The sequence below is a fragment of the Crinia signifera genome, chromosome 1 (genome assembly GCF_055691185.1).
Source record: "Crinia signifera chromosome 1, ASM5569118v1, whole genome shotgun sequence".
Lineage (NCBI taxonomy): Eukaryota > Metazoa > Chordata > Amphibia > Anura > Myobatrachidae > Crinia > Crinia signifera.
Genome location: NC_139217.1, coordinates 308,104,929 through 308,132,268, shown reverse-complemented (window position 1 = coordinate 308,132,268; position 27,340 = coordinate 308,104,929). Strand labels below are relative to the sequence as shown.

Here is a 27,340-nt window from a genome sequence, read left to right as displayed (position 1 = left end):
ACCTCCATACTTGAAAATATAGGAAGTGGCTACTGGTGGCAGTATGTGGTTGGGAGGCAGTAGGTTAAAGTTTCACCTAGGATACTAAGAACACTTACAATGGCCCTGGCCATACAGATGTGTCCTCATTCATCTAGCCTCAATACGCTATGCACCTCGAGATGCATGGTGTGAGTCAGGGCCAGAATAAGGGCCTAATGGGCCTGGAACTGGAAATATTTAAGGGCCTATTATGAGAGGTGGAAGAGGTGAGGCCAATGCCATGTAGGCGTGTAGAACCTATATACTATATGCCCCAATGTCTCCCTAAATATAAAAAAGCACAACAAATGCAGAAATATGTAACATAGGAATGCAATTGTAATACTTGTGGCAGCTGGTGTCTGTCTGGTGACCATCATTATATCATGATGGTGGGCCTATTTTATGTGGAGGTCTGGATCTGCAGCTCCATCAGCTCCATTACGAGTCTGGCTCTGGTGTTAGTGAGTCGGCAGTTGTGATGAAAATGAGGCTGTATCTGCTACATTACACTGTTTTCCAGGAAAATGCTATAACATGGCATTTCGTATGCAGATACAGTGGTGGTCTGACACAATTTATAGACATGCCACATATCATTTTAATCAGCAAGGTCTGCTTGTGTGTCTTATTTGCATAGCTATGCAAATAAAACACATTTTCATGGAAAAAGTCGCACAAAAAGATGGTGCTGCCATGTCATGTGGACACATCTGTATATTATGCTTTTGCAAAGTTATATAAAAAAAACAGTATTACGCTATTGTATGTCCTCTTTTTCTCTGTTTCTATTTTCGGTTAATACCTTGAATGAGGGGAAAATTGTGGGAATTACTAGAGTCAGCGCCCAGGATTAAAGTTGGTATTCTCTTTTTTCTACTATATGTTAATTGTGTATGAAAGGTGATTCATACGTTACCAACCAAATCCCAGGCTGCAGATAGCGCGAGATTCAAATCTCAGAGAATCCATTTGTTTAAAGTTTGCTTTTGCAAAGTTGTCTGTGCCTTTAGCCATCTTTAATAGTGATTGAGCTTTTGTGCAAATAAAATACATGGATGTAAGTAAGACATTTCATGGCATAAGTCACGCACCTATTCTGCTATTGCAGACTGACTAACTTCTTAAGATAATTGATGCTTTATGTCCCTGAATGTATTAATAAGGCAAACAATGAGCTTCTGGACAAGAAACAAGAATAAAGACCAGCAATTTATCAGCATCTCAGCAAGATAATTAAAGCACATTACTGTAGTAATTGGTGACTTCCTACTTGCAGTTTATGTAAACACTACTATTTGTTCACCAACGTCATATGCACCAAATCACTGATTAAAAAGCAATACTGAAATGCATAAGAGGGCTGAAAGAGGCGTTCCTCTAGTGTAGGACCTATAATTACTGTCTGTTTACTGATCATTCAGTAAGTGAATTCACTGCTTTGATTTCCTGACAACACTGGTGCGAAAACATTCTCTTACTGCCAGAACAGATATCTTTGTTTGAAAGCATAATGATAGGCTCTCCGACACAGTTTACATTTGTACCTACATAAACTTGCTGCATATGCAACATAATCATCATGCAATAAATGGTGGCTATAGCTACAGTAAGGTTTCAATAAATGTGTTCTTCTATATATAAATGCCAGCTGTATCCAGGTTTATAATGAAAAGGACAGTTGATATTATAAATACATGTTCACGTTCCTTTGAAAATGTTACACAGTAGATCTGCTGAAGGCTGTCAGACAGACCTGTTGCTACTGGAATAAAATAAAGATGTGACAGAATATATTACTTGATCTGCCGGTCAGTGTTCTCCACGCAAATGTGCTGTGCAGGAACTGTTGTCCATTTCTCTGCTTCTACTACCATGGCTTCAGCATCCATCAAGCCGAAGCCATACAGATGGCTCACTGTTAGAGATAAGAAAATGGTTCTTTTATTAATGTGGGCTGTTCAGTAAGTAGGAAAAAATATATATATATATATATATATATATATATATATATATATTTTTTTTTTCACATAATACACATTTAAACTAAAAGATCCAATTTTTTATTTTTTATTAAATATGGAGCAAAAAATTCTAGGTTACAGTATGCTTAAATAGAGATCTAAATTAAAAGGTTGGTTGGCTGTAACTTCAAATGAGTGTTGTAGCCTTTATCAGGAAGCATTATAACATACAGATAAGATCTACAGTCAGAGCACAACTACCACTGTTGCAGCAGGTGCAGTGCAACGGGGACCCAGAGGAGTAAGAGGCCTCCTGCTGACCCTGTCACCCACTGTTTTCCCTGTCACCCCCTGCCTTTTCCTGTCACCCACCGCCATGTTGCATATTATGAACTTGGGTTAGGGTGGAAGAGGGGGGCCAAATTATATTTTTACACCTTTGCTCACCACCTTCAAGTTCAGTCATTGTCTACAATATATACATAAACTAGTTACTAACCCTTCAAAACAACAGAACAACATAACAGTAATGTCAGGACAGATAGCTGTCCTCCACCGAACAAAGCAAAACCTGACTTGCTTATCTCATGGCCACCGGCATGCAAAACCATTAAACATAATTTGCCCACAGTTGTACCAAAATAAAATAAACAACTTAAATGGGGATATAACACCTAGACCTTACCCTCTAATGTAGAGGTTCCCAACTGCTGTGCCGTGGCACACTTGTGTGCCACCAGCGGTGGTCTGGTGTGCTGCGAGAGATCAGGGGCTCTGCTGGAAGCCGGAGGTGAGCCGCAGCATAGGAGACCCTCCGGCGCCGAGCACTGGCGCACAACACACCCGCCACTACCACTTCCGATGCACAGAAGAGACTCCGGCGCCGGACACAGGAGACCCTCAGGCACCGGAACTCAAGACACTACCATTACTACTTTCGGAGCCGGGGCAAAAGAGACCCTCCAGTGCCGGAGCAAAGACACCACAACTTCCGGCGTCCATGCACCAGTCGCTGATGGAGCCGATGCGGGGCACAGGAGAACTAACACCGCTGCCCAAGCCTGCTGGAGCAGAGGAGACCCAGTACTTACAAGGCAGGTGAGAAGTAGCCCTGCACAGCACCACTAGTACTTTGGGGGATAAAAGTGATGCCTGACAACTTTATCAAACTCCCCTCTTTCACACCCCATCTCCAGGTAACTCCTGGGTACCTGAGCACAAACTGTTTTGCCCTGTCTCTTCCCCATGCCCCTCGCTTCCTATACCCCCTCTCTTTCCATGCACTCTCTCTCTGCCATGTCCCCTCCTGTCTGTCCCCCAGCATTTGGGGGTACACTTGCCCATTTGTCAGGGTGCTCCTCCATGGGACATTGGGCAGTATAGCCTTTAACAGCACCTTCCCCCCACTCCCTCAGGTAAACTCCCATCTTTATTGGGATCTGCGGACAGAAAGAAGTCCGTGGTGGGACTGATGGTGTGCCTTGGCAAATTTAAAGTCTTGTCCAGTGTGCCGCGAGCTGAAAAAGGTTGAAAATCACTGCTCTAATGGGTCCAAGAAATTGTTGAACTCAATGGACGTCTTTTTTCAACCTAAACTTCTATGTAACTAAAGGGTTTATTTACTAAGATTGGAGTTCTATTGAAGATGGGATGTTGATATAAGCAAGTTCTTGTAAATTTTTCTGAATTAATGTGACAATTAAAAGTAAAAACCTGAAATGTTCAATTATATTAGTAGTTACACAAAAAGGACATTAAAATTCCTTGAGATGGACCCTAACAATAACTGTCGCAAGAGTAAGGTTAAGCTACCGTAATTACTGGAGTTATATTATGTTCTGTCACAAAGCACACTTACTGTAGCTAAGCAAATGTTTATATCACTAGATGTGTATGGTGGTGGGTGCAGAGCAGGATCAAGACTAATGGGGCCCCAGGGGTAACAACTTTGTGGGGGCCACCCAAGTGAAAGTGAATTAGCTTCTCCCCTTCATTTAGCACGTCGCAGCGCATACATGTAAAGTATAAAATAAGAAGAGAAATGGTGTGTAGGACAGCATACCTCACAACTGTCCCAGTTATTCTGGGGCTTTCCCATCCAGCAATGTCCCGCAGGAGGGGTGGAGGTGTGTGTGTGGGGGGGGGGGGGAGTCTATTTGCACCACACAGAGGGGCTGGGGCATAGCCAGCAGCTCACAGAGTGAATCCCAGGGTTACAACAATGGGCCTAGATTGTTTTAATTATTTGTGAGATGGCCAAAATTGACTGAAAATCAGTGAAACTTAATGTTAATGAGCTTAACAATAGTCTAGGTAAAATAAAGTCCAGAATTATATGTGCTGCTATTGCAGATCACTGGCATATCCTGTTATCAATTTACTGTCTAAATTATTATTTTATATCAAATGCCTGTCGTGTATATTAGGACATACCAATATATTTATGTTTTTATGTTATTATTTATAAACGGTCAGCGTTTGTTACCATGTTTCTTGTACTTCATGTTTATTTTACTGTTTTTCAACACTTACCACTGTTATTAATTAATCAATTGAGCGATGATTTTCTTGCTCATTCAGTAGGACTTTTCATTGAAAACTTGTACAGCATCTAAATGTAGCGCTGAAGTAGTTGAGTCTGTAACGTGATTTGTTTCTAGACTGCAAAGTTGGCGCTTATGGTTAAGATATCATTTATTAGTTTCTTCCTGATATAAAATACTATCATGCAGTGACTGCTAGAGGCAATTATGATAACACTAACAAAAGGTAAGAAGCTATAAAAGTAGTAGGACTAACCTACCATACAGTCATGTTGTGCCTTGTAGGCACGTCAGGTTGTAAGCATGTAGGACAGTATCATACCCCCTTCGATGCAGACTGTCTTAACTTTCCTTCTTTCTGCACCACATGGAGTTTTGCAAGACTCTTACTCAAACACAAAACAGGTATTTTGCTACAGGGCTCATGCTGGGGCTGTGGAATATGCAGCTCAGGTTGGATCGGTGACATAAATATTCTGTAACTAGCTAAAAATACTGGGGAATTTGGAAAGTAAACAGGGTCATTATGGGAGCTACAAACTTTTGCCTGTATTTATTTATTTCTTATATAGCGCCCACATATTCCGCAGCGCTTTACAGAGAATATTTGAAAATTCCCAATCCTGCCCCATGGAGCTTACAATCTATATTCCCTACCATATGCACATGCACACACATTCGTATGGATATGTATTACATATCGATACAATTGATAAACTTAAAATCTAAGATGAAATACAGTGTGTTCATTACTCAGCAGGGACTAAAGTCAGTAGATGAGAACAACCAATTGGCTGCTTTGTTTTATATTTTTAATGGAAAAATTGGTGATGTTTGTTTAAAAGAGTATACAAAACCCTTTGAAATTACCTAAAGTCCTACAGATATCTCTGGCACATGCTAACATTTCTGTTGATGAATCTATGATATGTAAAACACTAAACAAGAATGGAGTTCATGGGATGACACCACAGAGGAAACCACTGCTGTCCACAAAAAAAACAAAAACATTGCTGCAGGTTTGAAGTTTGCCAGAGAGCACCTGGATATTCTGTGGACAAATGAAACCAAAGTTTTTTGGAAGGAACACACAGCACTATATGGAGAAAAAAAGGCACAGCACACCAACATCAAAACCTCATCCCAACTGTGAAGTATAGCGGAGGGGCATTATGGTTTGGGGCTGCTTTGCTGCCTCAGGACCTTGACAGATAGCTATCATCGACGGAAAAATAAATTCCTAAGATTATCAAGACATTCTGTAGAAAAGAAAGGAACCACAGGTATGGCCAAGGCTGCTGTATAGGGAGTATGTAAGTCTCCCGAATATATAGAACAAAGAGACAAAAAAATATATACTGTACAGCACTTGGGTTTGAACTGAAAGATGTACACTACCACTGAATATACAATTATAATTACACAATTAATGAAAATTCTCATGATAAAATATAGTATTACAATCAATTCATAAAATTAAGTGAAGAATGGATTATGTTATAACTTGTTTTTTGCTAATAAATTAGCTCCATGAGATAATGAAGGAACAGTTCATTGCACCAGTACGTACCAGAGTGGAGACAAGATGGCAATGAGCGTCTCCTTATCGGTATAGCTGCACATGTTTTGCCAAGTACCGGATAAATGCCCCGTAATTCCAGGTAATCAGAGCAGTATGGTTGTAGGCAGTCCTTGTGGTATATGCATACCTTGCATGACACTGCTGAATCTGCTGTATACAGAGTCCTGTATTTGAACCCAAGGTATAGTCATGAGTGATTTCTCTGATCGTATGCACAGGAGGAAACTTTATTTTTCACAATGGGGACATGAACAATCTACTGAACAAAAATCTGAGGTAACTGATATGACCAAGGATTTCTATTGATTAGAAGATCTTGAGCACCTTCTCCAATATACCTTTAACTTGCACCTTTGCACAAACCAGACTGCACTTTATTCCGGACCAGCTATTCAATCACCAGGACTCTTTGTATACAGCAGATTCAGCAGTGTCAGGCAAGGTATGCATATACCACAAGGACTGCCTACAACCATACTGGTCTGATTACCTGGAATTACTGGGCATTTATCCGGTACTTGGCCAAACATATGCAGCTATACCGATAAGGAGACCATCATTTCTAAATGGTATTCCCAGCTCCTCTCAGCCTCAGATGGGCATAAAACAACTTCTCAAACACAGTGGGAAAGAGACCTAAAAGTGTCTTTCTCTGAGGATGACTGGGATGGTATTTTCAAGGTTTGTTTTAAGATCTTGCGTTGCTTGCACCACTCTGAAATGTTTTTTAAACTCATCCACAGAGCCTACTTCACCCCTGAGAGGTTGCATAGGATCTGGCCATCCACCTCGAACCTCTGTTGGAGAAGGTGTGGTTTAGTTGGAAACCTTATTCACATCTTTTGGGAGTGCCCGGTTTTGCGGCCTCTCTGGGCTGAAGTGTTCCACCTGATAGGCATTATACTTAACCACCTCATTGCCCCTGATCCAGCCTTAGCACTGCTTCATATTTTTCCACCTTATCTTTCTGCTGCTGACAAATATTTAGTTGGTCATGTGTTGATTGCCACCAAAGCCATGATTGCTAAACTGTAGAAATCAGATGCCATTCCGACCGTAGACTCCATTCTTAAAAAAAATCCACAAACATTATACTTTTGAAACTACCGGAGCAAAATACTCCTATGCGCCAAACTCAATTCTGATTAAATGGTTTGGCTGGTCCCTTTACTGCGACAAAGTGGGCAACTCAAATTTGTTTAGTGATACTATTGAGGTATCAACTCTAGCCTCAAGCTCTAACGGCCTTTAGACTCGTATCGTATAGTGTTACCTTATTTCCCCCAAGAGTCAGACAGTACCTTAATTGATTTAAATACTGGTATGTTATTGTCTTTATATCAGAGATATTCATTTGTGTAACTATGACTGTTATTATAAAAGCAGTTCGATGCAATTTTTTTTGTATCTCTCTTTTGTACATGTACCCTTCCCTCCCTTTCTCCTTTCTTAACCCCCCCCCCCCAGTCCCATACAAATGTTTTTCAGACTAAACTTCTTGCAATAAAAATTTAATGTTTAAAAAAAAAAACAGTCAAAATGAGGGTTGCCAGGAGGGTCCTGGAAATTGGGTCAACCTCCTGGCCCCCCAGAAAAGTAGGCAAGCCACCCGGAATCCAGGCAGCCTACTGCAACACACACCCCCCTTTCCCTGCGGCGGGGGTTTGTGGGAGCAAATTATGCAATTTGCATCTTTGTAGCACCACCCCCGCTGTGCAATGCCTGAAATACTGGCATTGCACGGTGAGGGGCGTGACCATGAGGATGCAATTGTGTTGGCCACGCCCCCACACTGGTCATCCACCGACCACCCCGCCCCCATCCCACCCTGCTATTGGCCCCACCCCCCGTGCCTCACTAAACTGGTTGCCCTCTCCCGGGGAAGGTAGCCAGGAAGTAGGTAACCCTGGTTAAAATATCATCCTCAGTGCAATTGTACATTTATTTCCAAGCAGCAGTGATGCAGCAATCTACTCTTCCCTCATTGTAGATGATAAATTAGCCACTGTGCTACTGCTACTATATATTTTCTTCTATGCACAATTTACATTAAGTGGCGTTACTGAAATAGGCCTACATACAAATGGTATACATTCTCAAGGTCAACAATGTCTAGGTCAACAGTTACTAGGTCGACCATTCACTGGCAATCCCGGAAATTTTCCGCGCTATGCTTCAGTGGTAACACTGGCATTCCCGGAAAATTTCTGGGATTGCCACTGTCACCCCCTCCTTGGCGCCGGGCAATGCCGCTGTGCTGAGCTAACGATGACCTCAGCTTCAGCCGCTGCCCGGCTCCTTCCTCCTGGCTGTGTGTGGCATGAACTTGCTAATGTCACACCGCACACAGCCGAGTTGCCGAGGGAAGGGCCAGGCAGCAGCTGATATAGTGCACAGCAGCACTGTCCGGTCCCAGGAGACACAGCAGGGTTTTTTTTTAGGGAGAGTTGTAAAAAAAAAAAAACCTGCTCTGTGGGGAGCACTCCCTAAAAAAAACCATTGAAGGGGTTAAAGGTCGACAGTGACTAGGGCAAAACCTGGGAATAGTCAACATACCATAGGTCGGCATTGATAGAATGTTGACACACCATTAAGGTCAACATGGACATGGTCGACACAAAAGGACAACACAAATTTTTTTACTTTTTTGGGTGTAGACCGATTTGGTTCATACTTTACTATCCAAGTGAGCATAGAGTGAGATTATACGTGTGCCGAGCATAGTCACCGTGCCCAAAGCACAGTGAGTGGTACACTTATACTGTGTCTATGTCGACATATATCAAAATAGACGTGAAAACCTTGTGTTGACCTTTTGAGTGTCGATGAGTTCTATGACAAACTTAAGCTTGTGTCGACCTTCTGGCAAAGTCAACCTATGGTATGTCAACCATTTTCAGGTGTCGACCTAGACATTGTCGACCACTTATACCGTAACCTTCCTTTGGGTAAGAGACTGACAGGTCCCAAGTTCCAAACAGAAAAGTAATTATAAAAAAATATAATATAAAGAATGATCCATTGTGAATTATACTTTATATATCGGCAATATAACATTTTTATTTTGTTCTTTTTTTTAAATCTAATTATGCAATTGATATAAATACATGTCACAGTCTGAGAATAATATTTTCTTTTAATTGCTTCTACAGTGAATTATGTCAGTTGTGTGACAGGGATGATTTGCACAAGACAGCTCAAGGTCTTCACTAACGTAACTTCATAATAAAAATGATGGGGATAAAAAGAAATGAAAAGTGATAGATGAGACAAAGATTAACAACAAGCGGGAATCCATCAATTAGCCATGTAAGCAAGGAAAACAGGAAAGCACATCCAACAGTACAATACAACACCACAATACAAAATGTGATTTACAGATCATCTATAAGTTCTGTTCATCAACTATCGTATTTCTGTAATCCCTGATCAATACAGTTTACAGTATATCCACATTGACTTCCACATCCATTAACAGGACATTCTCATTTTTAGGGAAATACATATAAATAGAGTACATTTTACATGTACAATCTATCAGTTGTTTACTTACATATTGTAAACCAAAGAACATTTACAAACGATTGGTGGAGCTACAAAAGTGGACTGTTTGAATAACTGCATTTAAACAAATGGGTGGACTTCGTTTACAACATGCAGCCAATCAGGTGTATTATTTAATTTTATCAAATAGAACTATAGTATGTAGTGGAAGAAACCGATTGGTTGCTATGGCCAACAGCACCTAGGAAGATATTTATCAGAGTTTGGATAGAGATAAAGTGACGACACATAATATGGAGAGAGATATAGCTGCAAATTAGCTCCTAGCTGCCTGTAAACACAGCCTGTAAAATAACAGGAGCTGGTACTTTATCTCTCCCAAATTTCTGATCATTCTCTCCCTCATTTCTTTGGCATCAGTTTTCATAAATGTTCTCCAATGTTCAGGATCTACTTGAAAACAAATGGAGAAGGGGGAGCATGTCATGCTTGCTGTGCATTTGATGTCATAGCACAAGGAAAAATGCATACAATCAAAGGAGCACAATATCCAATGCTTCTGCAAATGACAGACTCACTTATAAATAACATACAGATAGTAAAACAATTCAATGTCTAAAACACCATGGAGGATTAGCTTGAGCGAGTGTGGCAAGTCCAGTTGGCAGAATTTCAAGTTCCAGGTATTAAGGCACAAAGATGGATGGTGTCTGGAACTCGTTCAGATGGTGCAAGCAGTGAAATCTTTTGATAAAGCCGTTTGATATGGCAATTCGCGTCAGTTTAACTGCTTGCAACATCTGAACCTTGGAGGCAAAAAGGAACATCTCTTCATCTTCTCATGTATGGTGGACGGTAACGAACATTTACTAAACAGTTTTTTTGGTTTCATTTAGAAACCGCTGTCCTAGCCCCCTTTTTTAAGCACTTAGTAGTATTTAATTAGCGCAATTTGACCAATATTACATGTTATTTTTGGGGTGATATTTTGCATATTGTGGGACAGGCATCTGGATAACATAAAAGATAGCTTAACAATTTTTTTAGCTAGTTAACTATATCCAATTCTTTAGTATTGAACAATAGTAGTCAGAACATACAAAACCAACAAAAAGATTTTAGTAGCTCCAATTTGGACAATTAGTATGCATGCAAGTCCATCCAATGATTAGTGGTTTAATTGCAAGTCCCACACCTATGTGCACATATTAGTGGTGTAAAATTTAACTGGGTTAGCGCTCACAATAAGCATTTAAACATTTGGGGGTCCGGCCTCCAATACCTGGTGGGTGCCCCGACCGCTGGTGCAGTCCGTATTATGCGGCCTTTTCAGAGTTACCTCACCGGTATGAGTCCTGTGTAGGTTTAGCCAGGCAACAATCCCCGATGTCCTCTACGCGTTTCTCCGCCTACTGTATACTCGGCGGCTTCCTCAGGAGGTGTGAGAATAATATGTGCACATAGGTGGGGGACTTTCAATTAAACCACTAATCATTGGATGGACTTGCATGCATCCTAATTGTCCAAATTGGAGCTACTAACCTGTCTGAGTATTCACTCAGTTTTTATGTGTGTCTGTCTTGTCTGTGTTGTTGGCCGGTATATATGTGATTATTGTGCACAACGCTGTCCCAATCTGTTTTTTGCCGATAGTAGCAGTGAGCTTACCTTTGTGGCCTGCAGCATTAGTCTTCCAATCTGGTGCATTCAAGTGTCTTTGTCGAGAGGTCCTAACAATGATATGCTGTACATCTCTCCAGGTTAAGAATGGACTGTAAGGGAAAGTCATGGTACAGATAAGTTCACTTAATAAAACATGAGAAATTCATCAAATTTTTTCAACTAAAGCAGTTGTTTCCAAACTGGGTGCCTCATGGCACATGCAGGGTGCCCTGGATTGATGGTCCAGTGACAACTAAAATTATTTATAGTCTATATAATAGGCAAAACCAGAGCTTGTGGCTTCCCGTCACAAAATGTGTGGACAAGAAGTGAAATGAAACTGAACCTAGGGCTTACATATAAACACCATTTATTACATTTTATATTTGGTTAATTTCACAATAAGAAACCTTTGGCCTAGGGGTGTCGTGAAAATACTCTAAAATGTTGTGATTCAACATCCCATCTTCAATAGAACTCCCATTATAGTATATATGTACCCGCATGGCACCAATGAAGGAACAATTTGTACAGTACTTTGCTGTAACATAAACACTGTATTAGTTATGGCCTCAGCTATCGGTTCTAACCTTCTGAACCAATGACATTTGTACTGTGTATGCTGGTGTTGTATAAGTAGTTAGTGCGTTATCTTCTGCCAAGTCACATAATGCATCTGTTAATGAATCAGCATAAGGCAGTGATTTATATACGTTTACAACAAATACAAACCATTCCTTAATTACCTGATACATGGTCATGCATAATTAGAAACGTCTCACATGCAAATGATTAACTGTATTTTGATAGCTTCCTTAAAAAACAGAAAAAGCTAAAAGTTAAGCTTTGAAGATTAATAGATCACCCCTGCATCAGCCAATTCATGTCATTAATCTTAAAAGAACTCCATTATTAATTCCCAATCCAACCTGTTTGGAAGAACGAAATAATTTCCACATGTAGACCTTGGCAGTACTTTGCTAACCATACAACATGGCTAAAATGATATACTATAAATTTGTGTTTTAGCTGTCCAAAAGGTGGAAGTTTCATACCACACATGTGTACAGGCCTGCAATTTTTTGCCTTTTACAATATACTCAGCATTGTCTTTGAATATTGTAGCCCCTGCCATCTTTGCCCAGCACCCGTCTGGTGAGCACCGGCAGACAGGGACTCCATTAAACTGGGACGTGTGTGCATCTCATGCGCACGCGCGTCCCAGTCTCTTGGCGGCTGGGCAGCGGCAGCCTGCCCGCCTCCACTTCAGGGAGATGGGCAGGGTTAAGTAGGTGGTTGGAGAGGCAAGGGGGACCGTCAGCGGTGGCAGGGGAGGTGGGGGACATCGGCAGGGAGACTGTTGCCACAGGGCGTACGAGAGTCTCGGGCGGTGGCTGCTGATAGAATCGTCAGCCCCTGCCAAGATGAACGGGGCTTCATCTGTACATAGAACTTATTTATCACCTCAAAGGGGCTTTGCCATTGGTCAGTTATCTACACATAACTGTTATAGGTGTGTGGAGCCAGTAGCAGACGGGCAATGCCCCTTTAACAAGTTTTTGGCTGTCAGTAAAAGCGTATGCAAAAGCTTTCCTAGTCAACATTCTGCCTCTTCAGGATTACCCCTGCTCATCCCAGAATTAACCCTGGGTGTAGATGTTAGCAGATGGCAGTGGGTGCACAGACCATAAGGCCATCCTTCAAACATGGAACTATAAAATTGCACCTGCATTGTCAATATTTAATGCTAAGATTTGTATATTTTCAGAATGCACTGGGTGGAGGTGGTTCTGGACAAAGAAACTAAAACAGATAGATAGTTTTTGATATGTTGGAGAGCTTAATAGAAACTCTATCATAAATTTGATCACATATCAAATTTATAGAACGCTACACTATACCTCCTGTTATCTTACACGAGAGGTGGCTGTTGACTCACCCATTCTATTTTAGGATACTGATGGGCCTTTTATGCAAATTAAGAGGTGTCCTCCAAAGGGTGTGTGGGGCAGGATGAGAGACAAACCTTTTCCTTTATGTTTGATATTGGTCATTTGAACCTGGCATATGATTCTTTACTTTGATGTAGAGATCTTGCTCCCCCAGCCAATGTATTTACCAATGTTACTATATGACTTCTCTAAAGATTCTGTTATATTTACAGATATTATCCACTTGGGACATGGCATATTAGCTATTGTGAATTGTATATGTATATTGCACTTTTATGATTTTATTTTTTGCTGGTGGCATTGTTCATTGTTATTGCACTATTATAATGCATACTTTGTATGACGTGATGCTTCAATCAAAACTTGTTTAAAAAATCCCCTCAAACTATAGGGCCATACACACTGGGCCACTTTGAGCTGAAAGCCGCTCAAAACAGGAAGTTAGAGCGTCTTTCAGCTCAAAGCCGTAAAAGTGTGTATAGCCCGGCTATGAGCGGTGAGCACTGCGCTATGCCTCCCCCCTCCTACAGACGCTCTTCACACCGTAGTCAGGGGCTCCATCCCCCTTAATCTGTGACTGCCTTGATTGCATGAAATATGGTTTGTGCAGGAGGGGCGGTTAGGGAAATATTGTGGGAGGGGCGGGTGTGGTGTTTTCACAGGTGGATGTGGGGGTGCTGCAGGTGGTTGAGTGGCGGGTGGGTGTGGTTCAGGTTCTGTTGGTGGGTGAGGTTGATTGGGGTGGCGGATGCTGGGATACTGCAGTTGGTGTGGGTGCCCCGTGTGGGTGGTGTGGGTTGGTGTGTTGTGGGGGTGCACCGGTTAAGTGAGGTGCAGTTGCGGGAGTGATGGACCGATGGTGGTGTGGTGGGGGAGATATGGGTGTGTGGGTACTGCAGGTGGGTGATGAACAGGTGCGGTGTTGGTCCGGCTGGGTGCGGGGGTACTGTGGGTTGCGGGAGTGCCGTGGGTGAGTGCATTAGTACCAGGGGTGTGGGAGTGGTGAGTGTGGGGTTGCTGCACACCTGGATCAGAACTATGATGCTGTGCCTGGTTTTTACTGGAGGGGCTGCAGTCTCCATCTGGTAAATCAGTTAGGGGGGATATTCAATCTCCGGCGAGCACCTCCCATCGGGGAGATGCCCACCGGGCCCTATTCAATGCTGTCTTCTTGACAGCATTGAGCAGGGTATCTCGGCAGAACGAGCCCGACATCACTAGCTGTCAGGCTCGTTCTGCCGAGAACAGCCGGGAAGTGACGAGCTGCAGGCTGCAGCTCGCCTCTTCCCGGCCGCAACTCTCGGCCACGCCCCCTTTTCGCTCCCCGGCAGGCGGGACATTGAATTCCGCCTGCGTGTTCTCGGTCGAGCTGACCGAGAACGGGACTCGGTCACGGCGGTCGAGCAAGCTCGACTGCCGTGACCCACACATTGAATACCCCCCTAAGTATAGTAGTGCAGTATATTAGGGCAGATCTGTGACTTTGTGACTTTTTTTCTGTTTTTTTGGGGGGGTTATTTATTTAATTATTCTGACACAGTGCCACAGTGTTTGAGGATGCGTGGTGTTTCAGGAGGGAGAGGGAACAGTGAGCCTACGGCAGGCATAGGCCGCATCTGTACACACTGCCCCATCCAAGATGGCCACCTCCCAGGAATGATAGAAAGCCGGATCAGAAGTCCAGCCGTCCGACCGTCCATGAGCACTGCTGGGAGGAAGCACAGTTGTACTCACATGGGTTGGGGGGTCACCTCCACATGCAAGCACACAGGTGACGGGAACAGCTGTAAAATCGCCGATGGCATAGATCACAGCTGTACACACTGCCCCATCCAAGATGGCCACTGGCTGGGAATGACAGAAAGCTGGAGCAGAAGTCCGGGAGCCCATCCCCAAGGACCGCTAGGAGGAAGCACAATAGTACTCACTGGAGGCAGGTAGGCTGGATGGGTGGCCGTGCTGCAGGGCAGGGATCCAGGTGCTACCTCTTAGGCCAGATCTGTGTGTATAACGCTGGGTGGGGGGCGGAGTTCACTCTATGACTCCGCCCAGCATTTTACCCACACTCACAGATTGATAGTTCTGGGCTATTACATAAGAGATGCTCAGAAATCTACTTAGATAACTGCATATCATTAGACAATCGTCGATTTACATTAATGTTAACACAGAACAACAGTAGAGCTGGCTATTTGCATGGCAACACAATGGACAAGCATATTTTTAGTAGGGGACCACATTGGATGTGACCCAAGCACCTGGCCAGGAGAGGCAGTCTCTGGGTATTTGTATCTAATCCCATTCCAGACAATAAGGTCCTTTTATTTTAATCTGAACCAACATAACACTAAAACATATTTTACCCTATAATACAGTAAATGAATTTGGAGATTTGTGGGCTATTCCCTAGTTATAAGAGTAATTGGGTAAAACAGTAAAAGAAAACCATGAAAAACATGATCTCACTGATTTATCCACTGGAACAAGACAAATTGTGATTAATTAACCTCCCAGTGTACACCACATGCCTTCCCTGCACTAAATCAGCCATGTTGTGCTGCCTAATTAGGCTAGTCTCAGTCTCAGTTTTAAGAGTAATTACTTGCAGTCCTTGTATATTTTCATGTGCCTCTACAAGCATCCTACAGTTTACTCAGAGGTTATATTTTAAGGGTTTTATGGTCTTTCATATGCATTTGTATTATTACGTGCAGTGTAAAACAAACTAAATATTTAAATTCTGATCTAAAAATAAAATACTTTTATTACGACCTCATGAACCTCGAGGTTTGGAGATGCTCAATTTCCTTTATTATGCCCGTTATTTAGTCCTGTTGTTAAAGAATGACTGTATATTTGCATATAAGAATCTCAATAGAAGTTGCAACTTTCCTAACTCATCCAAGGAAAAATGGTTACGGTATAGATGATAGGTCGCCAGTAACTAGGTTGACCACTTATGGTCGACAGTGACAAGGTCGACACCTACTAGTTGCTACAAGTCCATTTCCTGATTTTTTCCAGTGATGAAAGTGCAAGTAGCCAGAAAGTACACCATGCAAAATGTGCAAAAACAATAGAGGTGCCTCTGGTTGGCAAAAAACCCTGAAAATAATATTATTATTATTACCTTAAAAGTGTAAGCATTAGTGTTCAAAGCCTAGGTTAGTAGTAGCAAAGTAAGGGGGACAAAAAATGTATCTTCTGAAAGCGCTGCGAGCAACACATAGCATTTACAGGCTGGGTTGGAGACACCATAACTGGGGACAAAGGCGTAACTCCCAGAGGCAACGGAGACCCTTGCTTCTGGGTTCAAAGCCCTGCAGGAGCACTGCTGCATAGTTAGATGGCTCCATTATAAGAGCACTGCTAACACCTGAAGAGGTGAGGCTTGGAATCACTCTGCCTGTGCTGCAACAAGCTACAGTACACCCACCACTGCTGCTGGACTGTGAGATGGGACTGGTGACACCGGATTCTGCATGCTGCAGGTAGCTGAATCTGAATAGCAGGGCTTAAAGTGGTCTGGGAGAGGTGGTGGAACTCATTTCCCTCTGCCATCTAATTCCCCCCTCCCCCAAGCCAGGGCCAGTCATAAGGTTTTTGGCACCCCTCTGCAAACTATATTCATTTTCTGTTAAAATAACTGTGCAGGGCCAAGGTGGAGGCTGAACTAGTTCCACCTCGTTAACTTCTGCTTAAGAGTCTGACCAACGTTCATTGTCATTCAGCATACACACGCACAACCTTTTTTTAGGGGAGGTGGGGCAACAAACATCAACTTTCCTCCACATAACTCAGACCAACTTTCACGTCTGACTGGAGACACACTGCCCTGCAGTCCTAGTCTATTCACTAGGGGACAGAAATCCTTAGGGAATAATGTCCCCACAATGAATACAAAACCCATAGGAATAACTGGCTGCTCTTGTACTCTGGTGGGTGTGAAGTTATAGCACAGTGTAAAAATGGGGAGGAAGGGGACTGGGACCAAATAGGAAATAAAGGAAAATATTCTTAGCAAAAGTTACATTAGCTAATAAAGCCCGAAGAATTGTAATGGTATCAGTTTTGACAGAGTGTACGTATTGCTGAATTCTTGTACTCATTTATTTATATAAGTCTCTGCAAATGTAAGATAATGGGCAAAACATTATTTATAATATTCACAGTTCCCAACCTATACAAAATCTATTCATCTCTCAGAGATATGCAAGTTACTGCTCGCAATCCACGTACTGTACACTGACATTGTCAAGAATGATTCAAATCCAGAGGTAATGTTTAATTTCTCAAACCAGACTGTATGTACAGTGAGACAGATTCAGTAAAGCAAAATAAGTAATGTTGTGTCTGTAACAAACCATGTTGCCATGCAAGGGAATCAAATACATTAATGTTGTCTCTCCATGGCTCCATGGGTTATGGACCCCCATAAAACAGCCTAATTAGTCCCCATGCTATCTGATAAAACCAGGGCTTAAAGTGAGGGGGAACTGGGTGGAACTGAGTTCCACCACCTCAAATGGTGAGGTGGAACATTTTAACCTCCACATTGGCTCTGCACAGTAATTCTCACATTCTAGTTTGCAGGGGGATGCCAAATACCCTACCACTGGCCCTGTCTCTGCCTAATGGGGGGAGGAGAGGGGATGTAATTCGGTGGCATAGAGAAGTGAGTTCCCCCACCTCTGCTTGACCACTTTATGCCCTGGATAAAACCAACATTAGCTTACCTCAGAGAGATTTCCAAATGTTGGTGAGTTTCTCTAGACTCCTTAGTAACCCACACTTCTGGATACTGCCCACTTTCACAGAGAAGTGGACATGATGGGAAAGTAATGATGCAAATCATGTCACCATGGCACCCACAATGGGACCCTGAACCTTCCATCAAAATCTCATAAAAGTGAGCAACAAAACATAAGTATGCTCTAACTATAGAGGTTGCTCACAATGTCCATGCACGAGTCAAACAAACATTTTGGACAAACAAGTCTTAGTAGGAAGTAGAGATGGGGGATTTGCTCAATCCTTCACAATCCTGGGATTTACCCTAAACTGGGTGCCATGCAGTGTTGGGAGCTGGGCAGTGGTGTGGTGGTTGGGAGCTGGAGGAGGTGTGCTGGTGCTGCAGTTGCCGGGAAATGTGGAGCAGCAGGCGGGCTGCGCGGTATGTCTTCTGGCATCACCTTGCGGCAAAAGGGAACTGCGGGTGATCAGCACTGCCCAGCATTAGATTTGCACATGCGCAGGCTAATTTGAGAATCCCGGGATTGGAAGCTTAAATTTTACCAGCCAATCCAGGTCTCGGGATTGGCCACCCTAGTAGGAGCCCTCCAAAATTATTGAAACTGGGGGTACCACAATTATTACTCTGGGACCATGTATTTTATTGCATTTTAAACATATGTTCCATGAAATTTTAAATTATTGCACTTATTTTTAATTAATTATTGCACTTATATTGGTAGAATGCATTAAATCCTATTTATCATGTAATTGAGGTGTGTAAATGAGCTCTATCAGCTGAAAAGTTTTCTACAGCAGGTTTCAACTGGGGCATTTTGCTTTACTATTATTTTTCCTACATACTTCCCAAACACATTAATACAATTGGGTTTAAATTGGTCCATTTAGACAGATATAAACTGTATAAATCTATTACAGACCACATAGTGGAAGCCAAGTAATTGGTACTTGGTCTTGGCTATTAGTAGGATGGAAATGGAATACTAAAATGTTGGAACCATCAATGGGATGTACAGTAGGAATGAAAATATCCAATTGGACGGGGGGGGGGGGGGGGGGGGGGGGGTGGCACTATGTAAAAGGCGAAGGACCACTGTTGAGCCCAGAGCTACTTTTACTCACATTTGGTGTATTGTATTATGACATGTGTAACAGTGACTGTATATATACAAAGATTCCCATTTGGAGGTCCATTTGCAAAAAATGAAAACGTCAAGAGAGTTTTTCCTATCTAGATGGAGTTTGGGCCCCAATTTCTCCCCATTCTGACAGATCGGGCAGAGAAATCAGGTGAAATCAGTACAAAACCGCATGTGTATGACATCCTAGAGTATGGAGGCCTTAAGGCTTTCATTAATCTGCTAAAGTCAGTGACACAAGTAGCGTCTTTGCTGCTGAAATGAGGTTGACCACAAGCAGATGCCCGCTGCTAAGAGCGGCGAAACAGTTTAAAGTCTGGGGGCAGGAGCAGAGCTAGTATATGGGGGAAACTAACCGGGCATTATTTTCATAAACCGAAATATGTGCACAGGTTAAGTGGAAGCATAGGCGACTGTAAATACAGCATGTTCAAGTATAAGACAATACAGGTCGAGTATCCCGTATCCGAATATCCGTTATCCGAATTATTCCGAAATACGGACATTCCAGAAAGTGCAAAAAATTTTTTTTTTTGCTAAAAACTCACTGGGGACATCTGTAACAGCACTACTGGGGACATGATATGTAACTGGCACTATATATGTGCAAGACAATGATTGCTTGGCATTCAAATTCAGTGCTGAGATAGTACACACATTTTGTTTCACGTTTTGAAACCTTGTTTTTTGAACAATTAAAATATATTTGTGTGTATTTTATGTGGTAATAAAATACATTTGTGTGTATATTATGTGTTTATACAGCATAAATGCAAGATACTTCAAAATACATCATTGAAATATTAAAATATTCCGAAATACGGAATAATCCGTTATCCAAAATTCTCCTGGTCCCGAGCATTTTGGATAAGGGATACTCAACCTGTACCAGCGAAATAAAAAAAAAAAAATGTAAAATACAAAAACAAGGGAATTGAACTCGCCTGGCACACTGTGGAATTAACTGCTCGGCCACTAGGGCTTTTGTACTGCAAGCTGCTCAGCTCATTGACACCTGATGAAAATTAGCTGCGGTGTATTCATTGTATTAAAAAGTAAGTCCACTAGTCTCTCCTGCCACCATTTTTTTACAATAATTTTTTTATGCTACATAGACACAATTTCAGCCAGAGAGACTTAGTGAGAAAATGTCTGCCGAGCTTATCCCGCACTTACAGAGCTAAGTTCAGCATACCTTTCCCCACCGAGTCCCTGGGGCTGATTGAGCGATTACATAGTGTATTTACTTAAAAAGTGGAAGAAAAGGTGGCCTGTGAATAGCGATGGTGCTTCACATACTGTACAGTATCTACCTGTGGCACTGTACTACACCGTTAATTAATGTAGCAATCGCCACATAGCTGCGAAGCAGTGCATTTACATGCTTTCACATGCTTTGGCCACACCTGGTGCACCATCACGGGGTATTTCTCATGGCCTAACAGCGAAGGCAGGATAGATGACCGTGGCTACATCTTTATCATCATATTTATAAGGCCCCACAAGGGTTCTGTAGTATAACTACTGATCATAAATAACATGACTACAGACTAACTAGTACAAACAAGTCAAATGTTTATCATAATTAGCATAATAATAATAATAATTATAATTATGTAGGGAAAAAGAGATAGATGGTGGCCAGGATAAAAAGGTATGTTTAAAGGCACCGATGCAGCTAAGAGGCCTGTTGAAAGTCTTATAGAGAATGGTACAGTAAGGTTGTTGGTCAATAATGTCATATGCTTAGAGTTTAATAATTAAGGATTTCACTATAGTTACAGTTTAATTATTAATAGTTATTTATATAGAGCACACAATTTAAGAAGGGCTTTGCAGAGAATATTTAGTCATTTACATCAGTCCCTGTATGTATATCTTGGGTAGAAATGGTATATTCTTTGATGTTTTCAAGGAAGTGGCCTAAAGGGCTTGGATGTGAGAAATATAGCAGAAGGATACCAAGAGAGAGCTCGGTATTCTGTTAGGAGGCAAGATGATATAACCTGTATTTATTTACATGGAGAGCTTTAGGTACAATGTATATTCATCTGGAAATAGGTGGTTACACAAGATAGAGAAGTAAAAGGTCAGAGGAGAAGAGAGAGAGAGAGAGAGAGAGAGAGAGAGAGAGAGAGAGAGAGAGAGAACACACTGGGGTTCATGTATAAAGCAGTGGTGAGGGTGGAGAAGTGAACCAGTAGAGAATTTTTTCATGGCAAACTTTACCACTGGCAGACTTCACACTTATCACTGCTTCATACATTTAGCCCATGTGACATGAGAGAAAGTGAGATGAATTTATACAAGTTGTACAGTTAAGGTGAGAAATAAGGTGGCAGTTGTGGAGATAAGGGGTATAAACCTTTATCTCGACAAGGGTAAAACCAGGCAGTTTAAGACATTATAACTTTTCAAGAAACAATATTAAGTATTATGCTATATGTATTATACTTACTTTGCTTCTAGTGCAAGAGCTATGATTCCAGCGGCCATAGGAGCTGACGCTGAGGTTCCAGTGTGACTGTCTGTACAACGCTGCCGGAGATCTGTTGTGATCTAAAACATAATGATGACTTATTTATTTACTCATAAATTGTGTTATTACATAAAACAGTTGCATTCAATAAAGCTCCAATTTATAATGAAAATATACCTCTAATATACCTCTTTAACATTTAAACAGATTATTTTACTTTCTAAAATAATAGGTATTTTTACATCTGTATAATGGTCCTTATTCAGATCCGATCGCAGTATAAATTTGTTCTCAAAATGGGCAAAACCATGTGCATTGCAGGTGGGGCAGATGTAACATGTGCAGAGACAGTTAGCGATCTTACTAAGCGATCCAGAACAATCTACATTGCTCACATTGCTCAGCAATATCTCCCTGTGTGTTGGCCCCTTCATATACACACAAGATGTACTTCTATGTATTTGCATACAGTAGGCAGAATCTATGGGGGAGGCAGAGCTCTAAGTAGCATTGTGTTTAGGCAACATAAATGTTATGTTAATCAAAAAGTTTTTGAGGACAAGAAGGGTGTCATTTGGGTGCTGCAAACTGGTAGGTTAATTTGTTCCTAAAACAAATAGACCTTAGTAAGTATGTGTGTTAGGTAATTTACACTTTAAGCTCCAGTGGGCAGGGACTAATGTGAATCAATAGCAACTGAGAGCACACAAGGCTGCTGTCTCACACTATAAACTAATATGAAGCACTCTTACTAGGACAAAGCGGATATAGAAATTATTATTATTATTATTATTATTATTATAGAATAACCATCTAAATATAGCTTTCTAGTTGATGATGTAACAGTAAAAAATAAAATATACAAAAAAAGAGCTCCAAATAATTCTGACCAATACCTTGTACTGCGTAATATTGATGCAAAATAATATTAATTTCAAATATGATAGCATATTTTGGGGTGTTCCTGATCCTTCTCTGAGAATCCACTAGGGTTACCACCCGTCCGGGATTACTCCGGACAGTCCGGTAATTAGACCGGGTGTCCGGAGTCCGGACGGGTGGCGTTCCCGGACTATTCAATGTCCGGGAACTGGAGCTGGTGGCGGGCATCCCTACAGCCGCCGCGGAGGAGGAGGCAGTGGGCACGGCGGCAGAGGACATGTCATCACCTTGCTGCCGCCAGCGATCGCGCCCCCCAAGCCGTCTCCTCTTCTTCTGTCCCCCGCTGGCCTGGGCTGCTGCGACTCTCCGCCCCTCCCCTCTCACATGGGCGCTAGGCAAGCACTGTGACGCGCCTCCTTCTCTCAGTCGTCTCATGGGGTCACCTGACCTCGCGTTGTCCCAGCGGAGTCTGGCAGTGGTTGGGTGCTTCCTGACCATCATCTTGGGGGCGGAGCTGTGCTCCATCTGGCTGCAACTAGTCCGCTGTAATTGTGCCTGCTCCTCCTCCTGCCCATGTGCGTGGCTGTTGCTGAACCCCCGCTTCGCACTGCAGTGTCTACTTCATTGGGCTCTTTGAGTGCAGGCGGGACCCGAGAAGCGGCAGAGTTGGCTAACTGATCCTGGGGCAGGTAGGCATCTCACCTCGGCCGCTTTCTCTGGTGCCTGTACACTGTGCATGTTGTGCCTGCTTGTATCCAGGCATCTGCTCTTTATTTCTGCTGCAAACTTCCCTTCCCTCCCACACTACAGTACCTGGCTGTGTCCCCCTGTACCTCTGCTGTCACACCTTGAGGCAGTGTTACATATTTATGTTCATACTGATTATAGTAATTGGTTTTTATAACACTATTATTGTTTATTCATCTGTCACCCTTTGTGTGCCCCCGTCACACTGTGTGTGCCCATGTGCCCCTGTCACCCTGTGTATGCAGCTCTGTCACCCCATGTGTGTGTGTGTGTGTGTGTGTGGGCATCAGGGTGTGTCGCATAATGTGTAATGGGCATTAGAATGTGTGTGATGTAATGGGCATCATGTGAGGCGTAACATGTAATGGGCATCAAGGTGTGTGGTGTAATGTGCAATGGGCATTACAGTGTTTGGGATACCGTGTAATGGGCATTATGGTGTTTAATATAATGTGTAATGGGCATTACGTGTTTGGTATAACGTGTAATGGGCATTATGGTGTTTAATATAATGTGTAATGGGCATTACGGTGTTTGGTATAACGTGTAATGGGCATTATGGTGTTTAGTATAATGTGTAATGGGCATTACGGTGTTTGGTGTAATGGGCATTATGGTGTTTGGTATAACATGTAATGGGCATTATGGCATGTGGTATACTATGTAATGGGTGTGTGATATGTAATCGGCATTACGGTGTCCGTGTTGTCGGTAATTTAGAAAAAATTTGAGTCCTGGCATAACAAGTAATAAGCATAATGTGTAATGGGCATCACGTTGTGTGGCATAACATGTAATGGGCATTATGGCATGTGGTATACTATGGCATTTTGTATACTATGTGACGTGTAACCTACGGCGCGCACTGTCCATATTATCCCTACTTTCCAAAAAACTTTTTGAGTCCTGGCATAACATGTAATGGGCATTGCGGTGTATGGTGTAACATGTAATGGGCATCACGGTGTGTGGCATAACATGTAATGGGCATTACTGCGTGTGATGTAACATGTAACTGGCATTATGGTATGCAAAATCAATTGAAGCAAAGCTTAAAAAAATCTCAACATAAGGTGGGTCAAAGGGGCGGGGCAGTGGGTGTGTCAAGGAGCGGGTCACTGTCCGGGAATCTCTCAACAAAAAGGTGGTAACCCTAGAATCCACTGAAAAAGTGTTATTATACCTCTGCAAATACTCAAAGAGAATCTGAGCACGGTTTTCTCTATTTTAAGTTATCTCCAGCCAGTCCATCCAAAAAATGGGATGTCATTTGCCTTTAAAAAGAGTGAGAAGGTGGCTTTGGGAGGATCCATGCTTGCAAAGTGGTCTTGGGTGCAGCTGTACTACCAGCTAATAATAATATACCACAGCCTTTGGCTGCCCTCTGACCTTGTGGGGATAATACAAAAGACAAAGGTAAATAGTTAACGAAATACTCCAATGAGAAGTCATGCATCTGCAATCAAAAGCGGTTTACCAAAGGACATTCATTCTGGCACAAAATGCTTGTGGCCCTGAGCATTTTGGATAAGGGATACTCAGCCTGTATTTGCTTTTGCATGGACCATTTTAACAAGGAATACAAGTAGAAATTTAGATGAAGAAGTGAGAAATAAAAAGGTGAGATATTCAAGAAGTTGGGACACAACAGTATACATGATTTTAGAGTCATGTGTCTATCAAATGAGTAAGCAGGTCCTATCAGGGCCATCTTTACATATAGTCAGCTGCCCTGGCCCCACAATTCCAGGTGCCTTTGATCAGGGTGGGTGAAGGTCACACAATCAGCCATGAGGCAGTATTCTCTACCTGCCTCCAAGCCTACAGACACACAGTAAATGGCTGTCAGTTTGCTGAGTGGTGCATGACTGAAAATATCCACCCATAAGAGTGATGACAGACATTCATTGTATGGAAGCTTGCCGATAGACAGAGCAGGACAAGTTATGATTTTTTTTTCATTTGTTCCCATGAATTGGTGGGTAGGGGCCCCAGTTCATGTCCAGGGCCTACAATGCTTTGAATACAGCACTGGGCCTTTGTGTTAATTTCTTTATATATTTGCTGTCTCTCATAGGCCCTTATTATGATTGAATTGGACCGCTGAGTGTGCGGTCGGACATGCGATGTTTGGTGTTTGCGCATGTGCAGAGGCGTTTCTGCACATGTGCGAATGCCTTGCATGTCCGAACACGGTGTGAGTTCCGTGCAGAAAATGATTGGTCGGAACAATCAGGCGAGGGAGAGGGGCTTGAAGGGATGTTTGAGGTCATTACCATATACGTACGCCCCGCGTTTCATGGGCGGTCCCATGAAAATTCTGTGCGTACATATGGTAATCCGGTCGTGACACAGCTGACATAGCCGGATGTCAGCTGCCCGCCCATATCACTGCTTTCATACAGAAAAATGTCTGAGTGGTCTGGGACACTCGGTGCTGCCTGACCGCTCGACCCATCATTCGATGACTATCGTAGGATGGGGGAGGTTCCCACAGATGGAGGAGGTGTTCACATGAAACATCCACTCGCAGTCTGTTTGCTCAGTGTCTTACCGCATTCGGACAGTGTGAGCGATCCAGACAGTAGGCGGGGTAAAGAACACTCAGTTCCTGTCCGAAATACGCATCCGTCCGAGTCAACTAAAATAAGGGCCGTAGTGTACATCATGTCAGTGGTTGGAAGAGAACCACTCTGTCCAACGCTAACAAGCACAGTTTGCCTTAACATTAGTTTTAGGTCAGAACCTATCTTTTGTACTGCTATTATGTAGTTTATATGATAAATATTAAATATTGCACAAAAATGTAACTGCTCTGTAAAGGCAAGTGAATAATGTTCCCCTTTGGGTAATATATTTGACTTAGATCCAGTAAATAATTCTGAAAATGTACTATATTTATGCTTCTTGGGAAATAAATGGTTTATTTTAAACATTTCATTCTGGTACATTTAGCTTTCCTGTCAATGCTAGAACATCTGTATTCAGATCACAGAAAGCTTAGTACAAATCCAATATTATTGTTTTTTTGTATAACATTTCTACAGTTCATTTGGAAAATACTTGTATTTTTCTTTTAGTAAACATGGCAAAAACTCTCGCGCACCAGCTGTGACCTCGTGGGGCAGACTTTGTTTTCATTTTTTTTATTTCCACAAAGTTGTGCAATAAGTTACCAATGTTCAACTGCAAGTTGTAAGATCTCAGTCACAATTTTACCACAGAGAGCTGATCAAATTCAGCTGAACGTCAGTTAACAATGTAAGAAAAGTTGCATCAAACCACACCAATACACAGAGGTATTTGTGAACTATATGAAAAATTAAGGAAAAAGAATCACAATTGAGGAGAAAAATTGTGGAAAGAGTATGCAGTGCTGGAATTGCATTGAAGATGTGTGAAAAAGGTGTTTCTAGACATCAACTGAGCAGGTGTGTAACTGCCACAGACAATAGAGGTGGTCACCACCAGGCAACAGCCATAAAGTTGGCACCTCTCTTCCAATGTCCCCGGAGGCCCATAAGGGTGTATGGTTGGGACAGTAAATGTGCAAGGACCTACTATGACGTATGCAGCATAAACTGGGAAATAATAGCCCCACAACAAGAGCTCAGCTGGCGGAATATCATAGCAAAGAAGATGGACCCTTAAAAAGACTGCATCTGCCAGCTGTACACAGAAGCAGCAGGAAATCGATCTGCTAAACTGCTTTGATGCTGTCTTGAAAAAGGACTGTTATCAGTCTGAAACGTCGACTCTATATGTTTTACTGAACTGATGCTGTATTAATAAAACTTATTTCCTAGATTATGTTGGAAACTTTTCTTTTACTCATGGTTAGTGGTTGGGTGAAGCCATTTACTGTCAAACAACTGTGTTTACTCTTTTAATGAATAACAGAAACTACCCAAATGACCCTGATCAAAAGTTTACATACCTCAGTTTTTAATACCGTGAATTGCCCCTTTTACATCAATGGCAGCTTGAAGTATTTTGTGGTAGTTGTGGATGAGGCTCTTTATTTTCTCAGATGGTAATACTGTACATTCTTCTTTGCAAAAAGTCTCCAGTTCTTGTAAATTATTGGGCTGTCTTGCATGAACTGCACTTTGA

At 42.2% G+C, this 27,340-nt stretch overlaps 1 protein-coding gene across 2 annotated transcripts in view; it reads right to left on the bottom strand.

Annotated features, from left to right (window-relative positions):
* The window catches only part of LOC146078639 (proprotein convertase subtilisin/kexin type 5-like), a 275,576-nt gene that overhangs the window by 59,755 nt on the left and 188,481 nt on the right, over window positions 1–27,340 (bottom strand). For both annotated transcript variants that reach the window (XM_083186123.1, XM_083186122.1), the window contains exons 9-11: window positions 21,578–21,678; window positions 11,283–11,386; window positions 1,822–1,939 (exon numbers count right to left, since the gene is read on the bottom strand). In XM_083186123.1, the coding sequence (XP_083042249.1) occupies window positions 1,822–1,939; window positions 11,283–11,386; window positions 21,578–21,678 (323 nt within the window). The remainder of the gene's footprint in view (window positions 1–1,821; window positions 1,940–11,282; window positions 11,387–21,577; window positions 21,679–27,340) is intronic.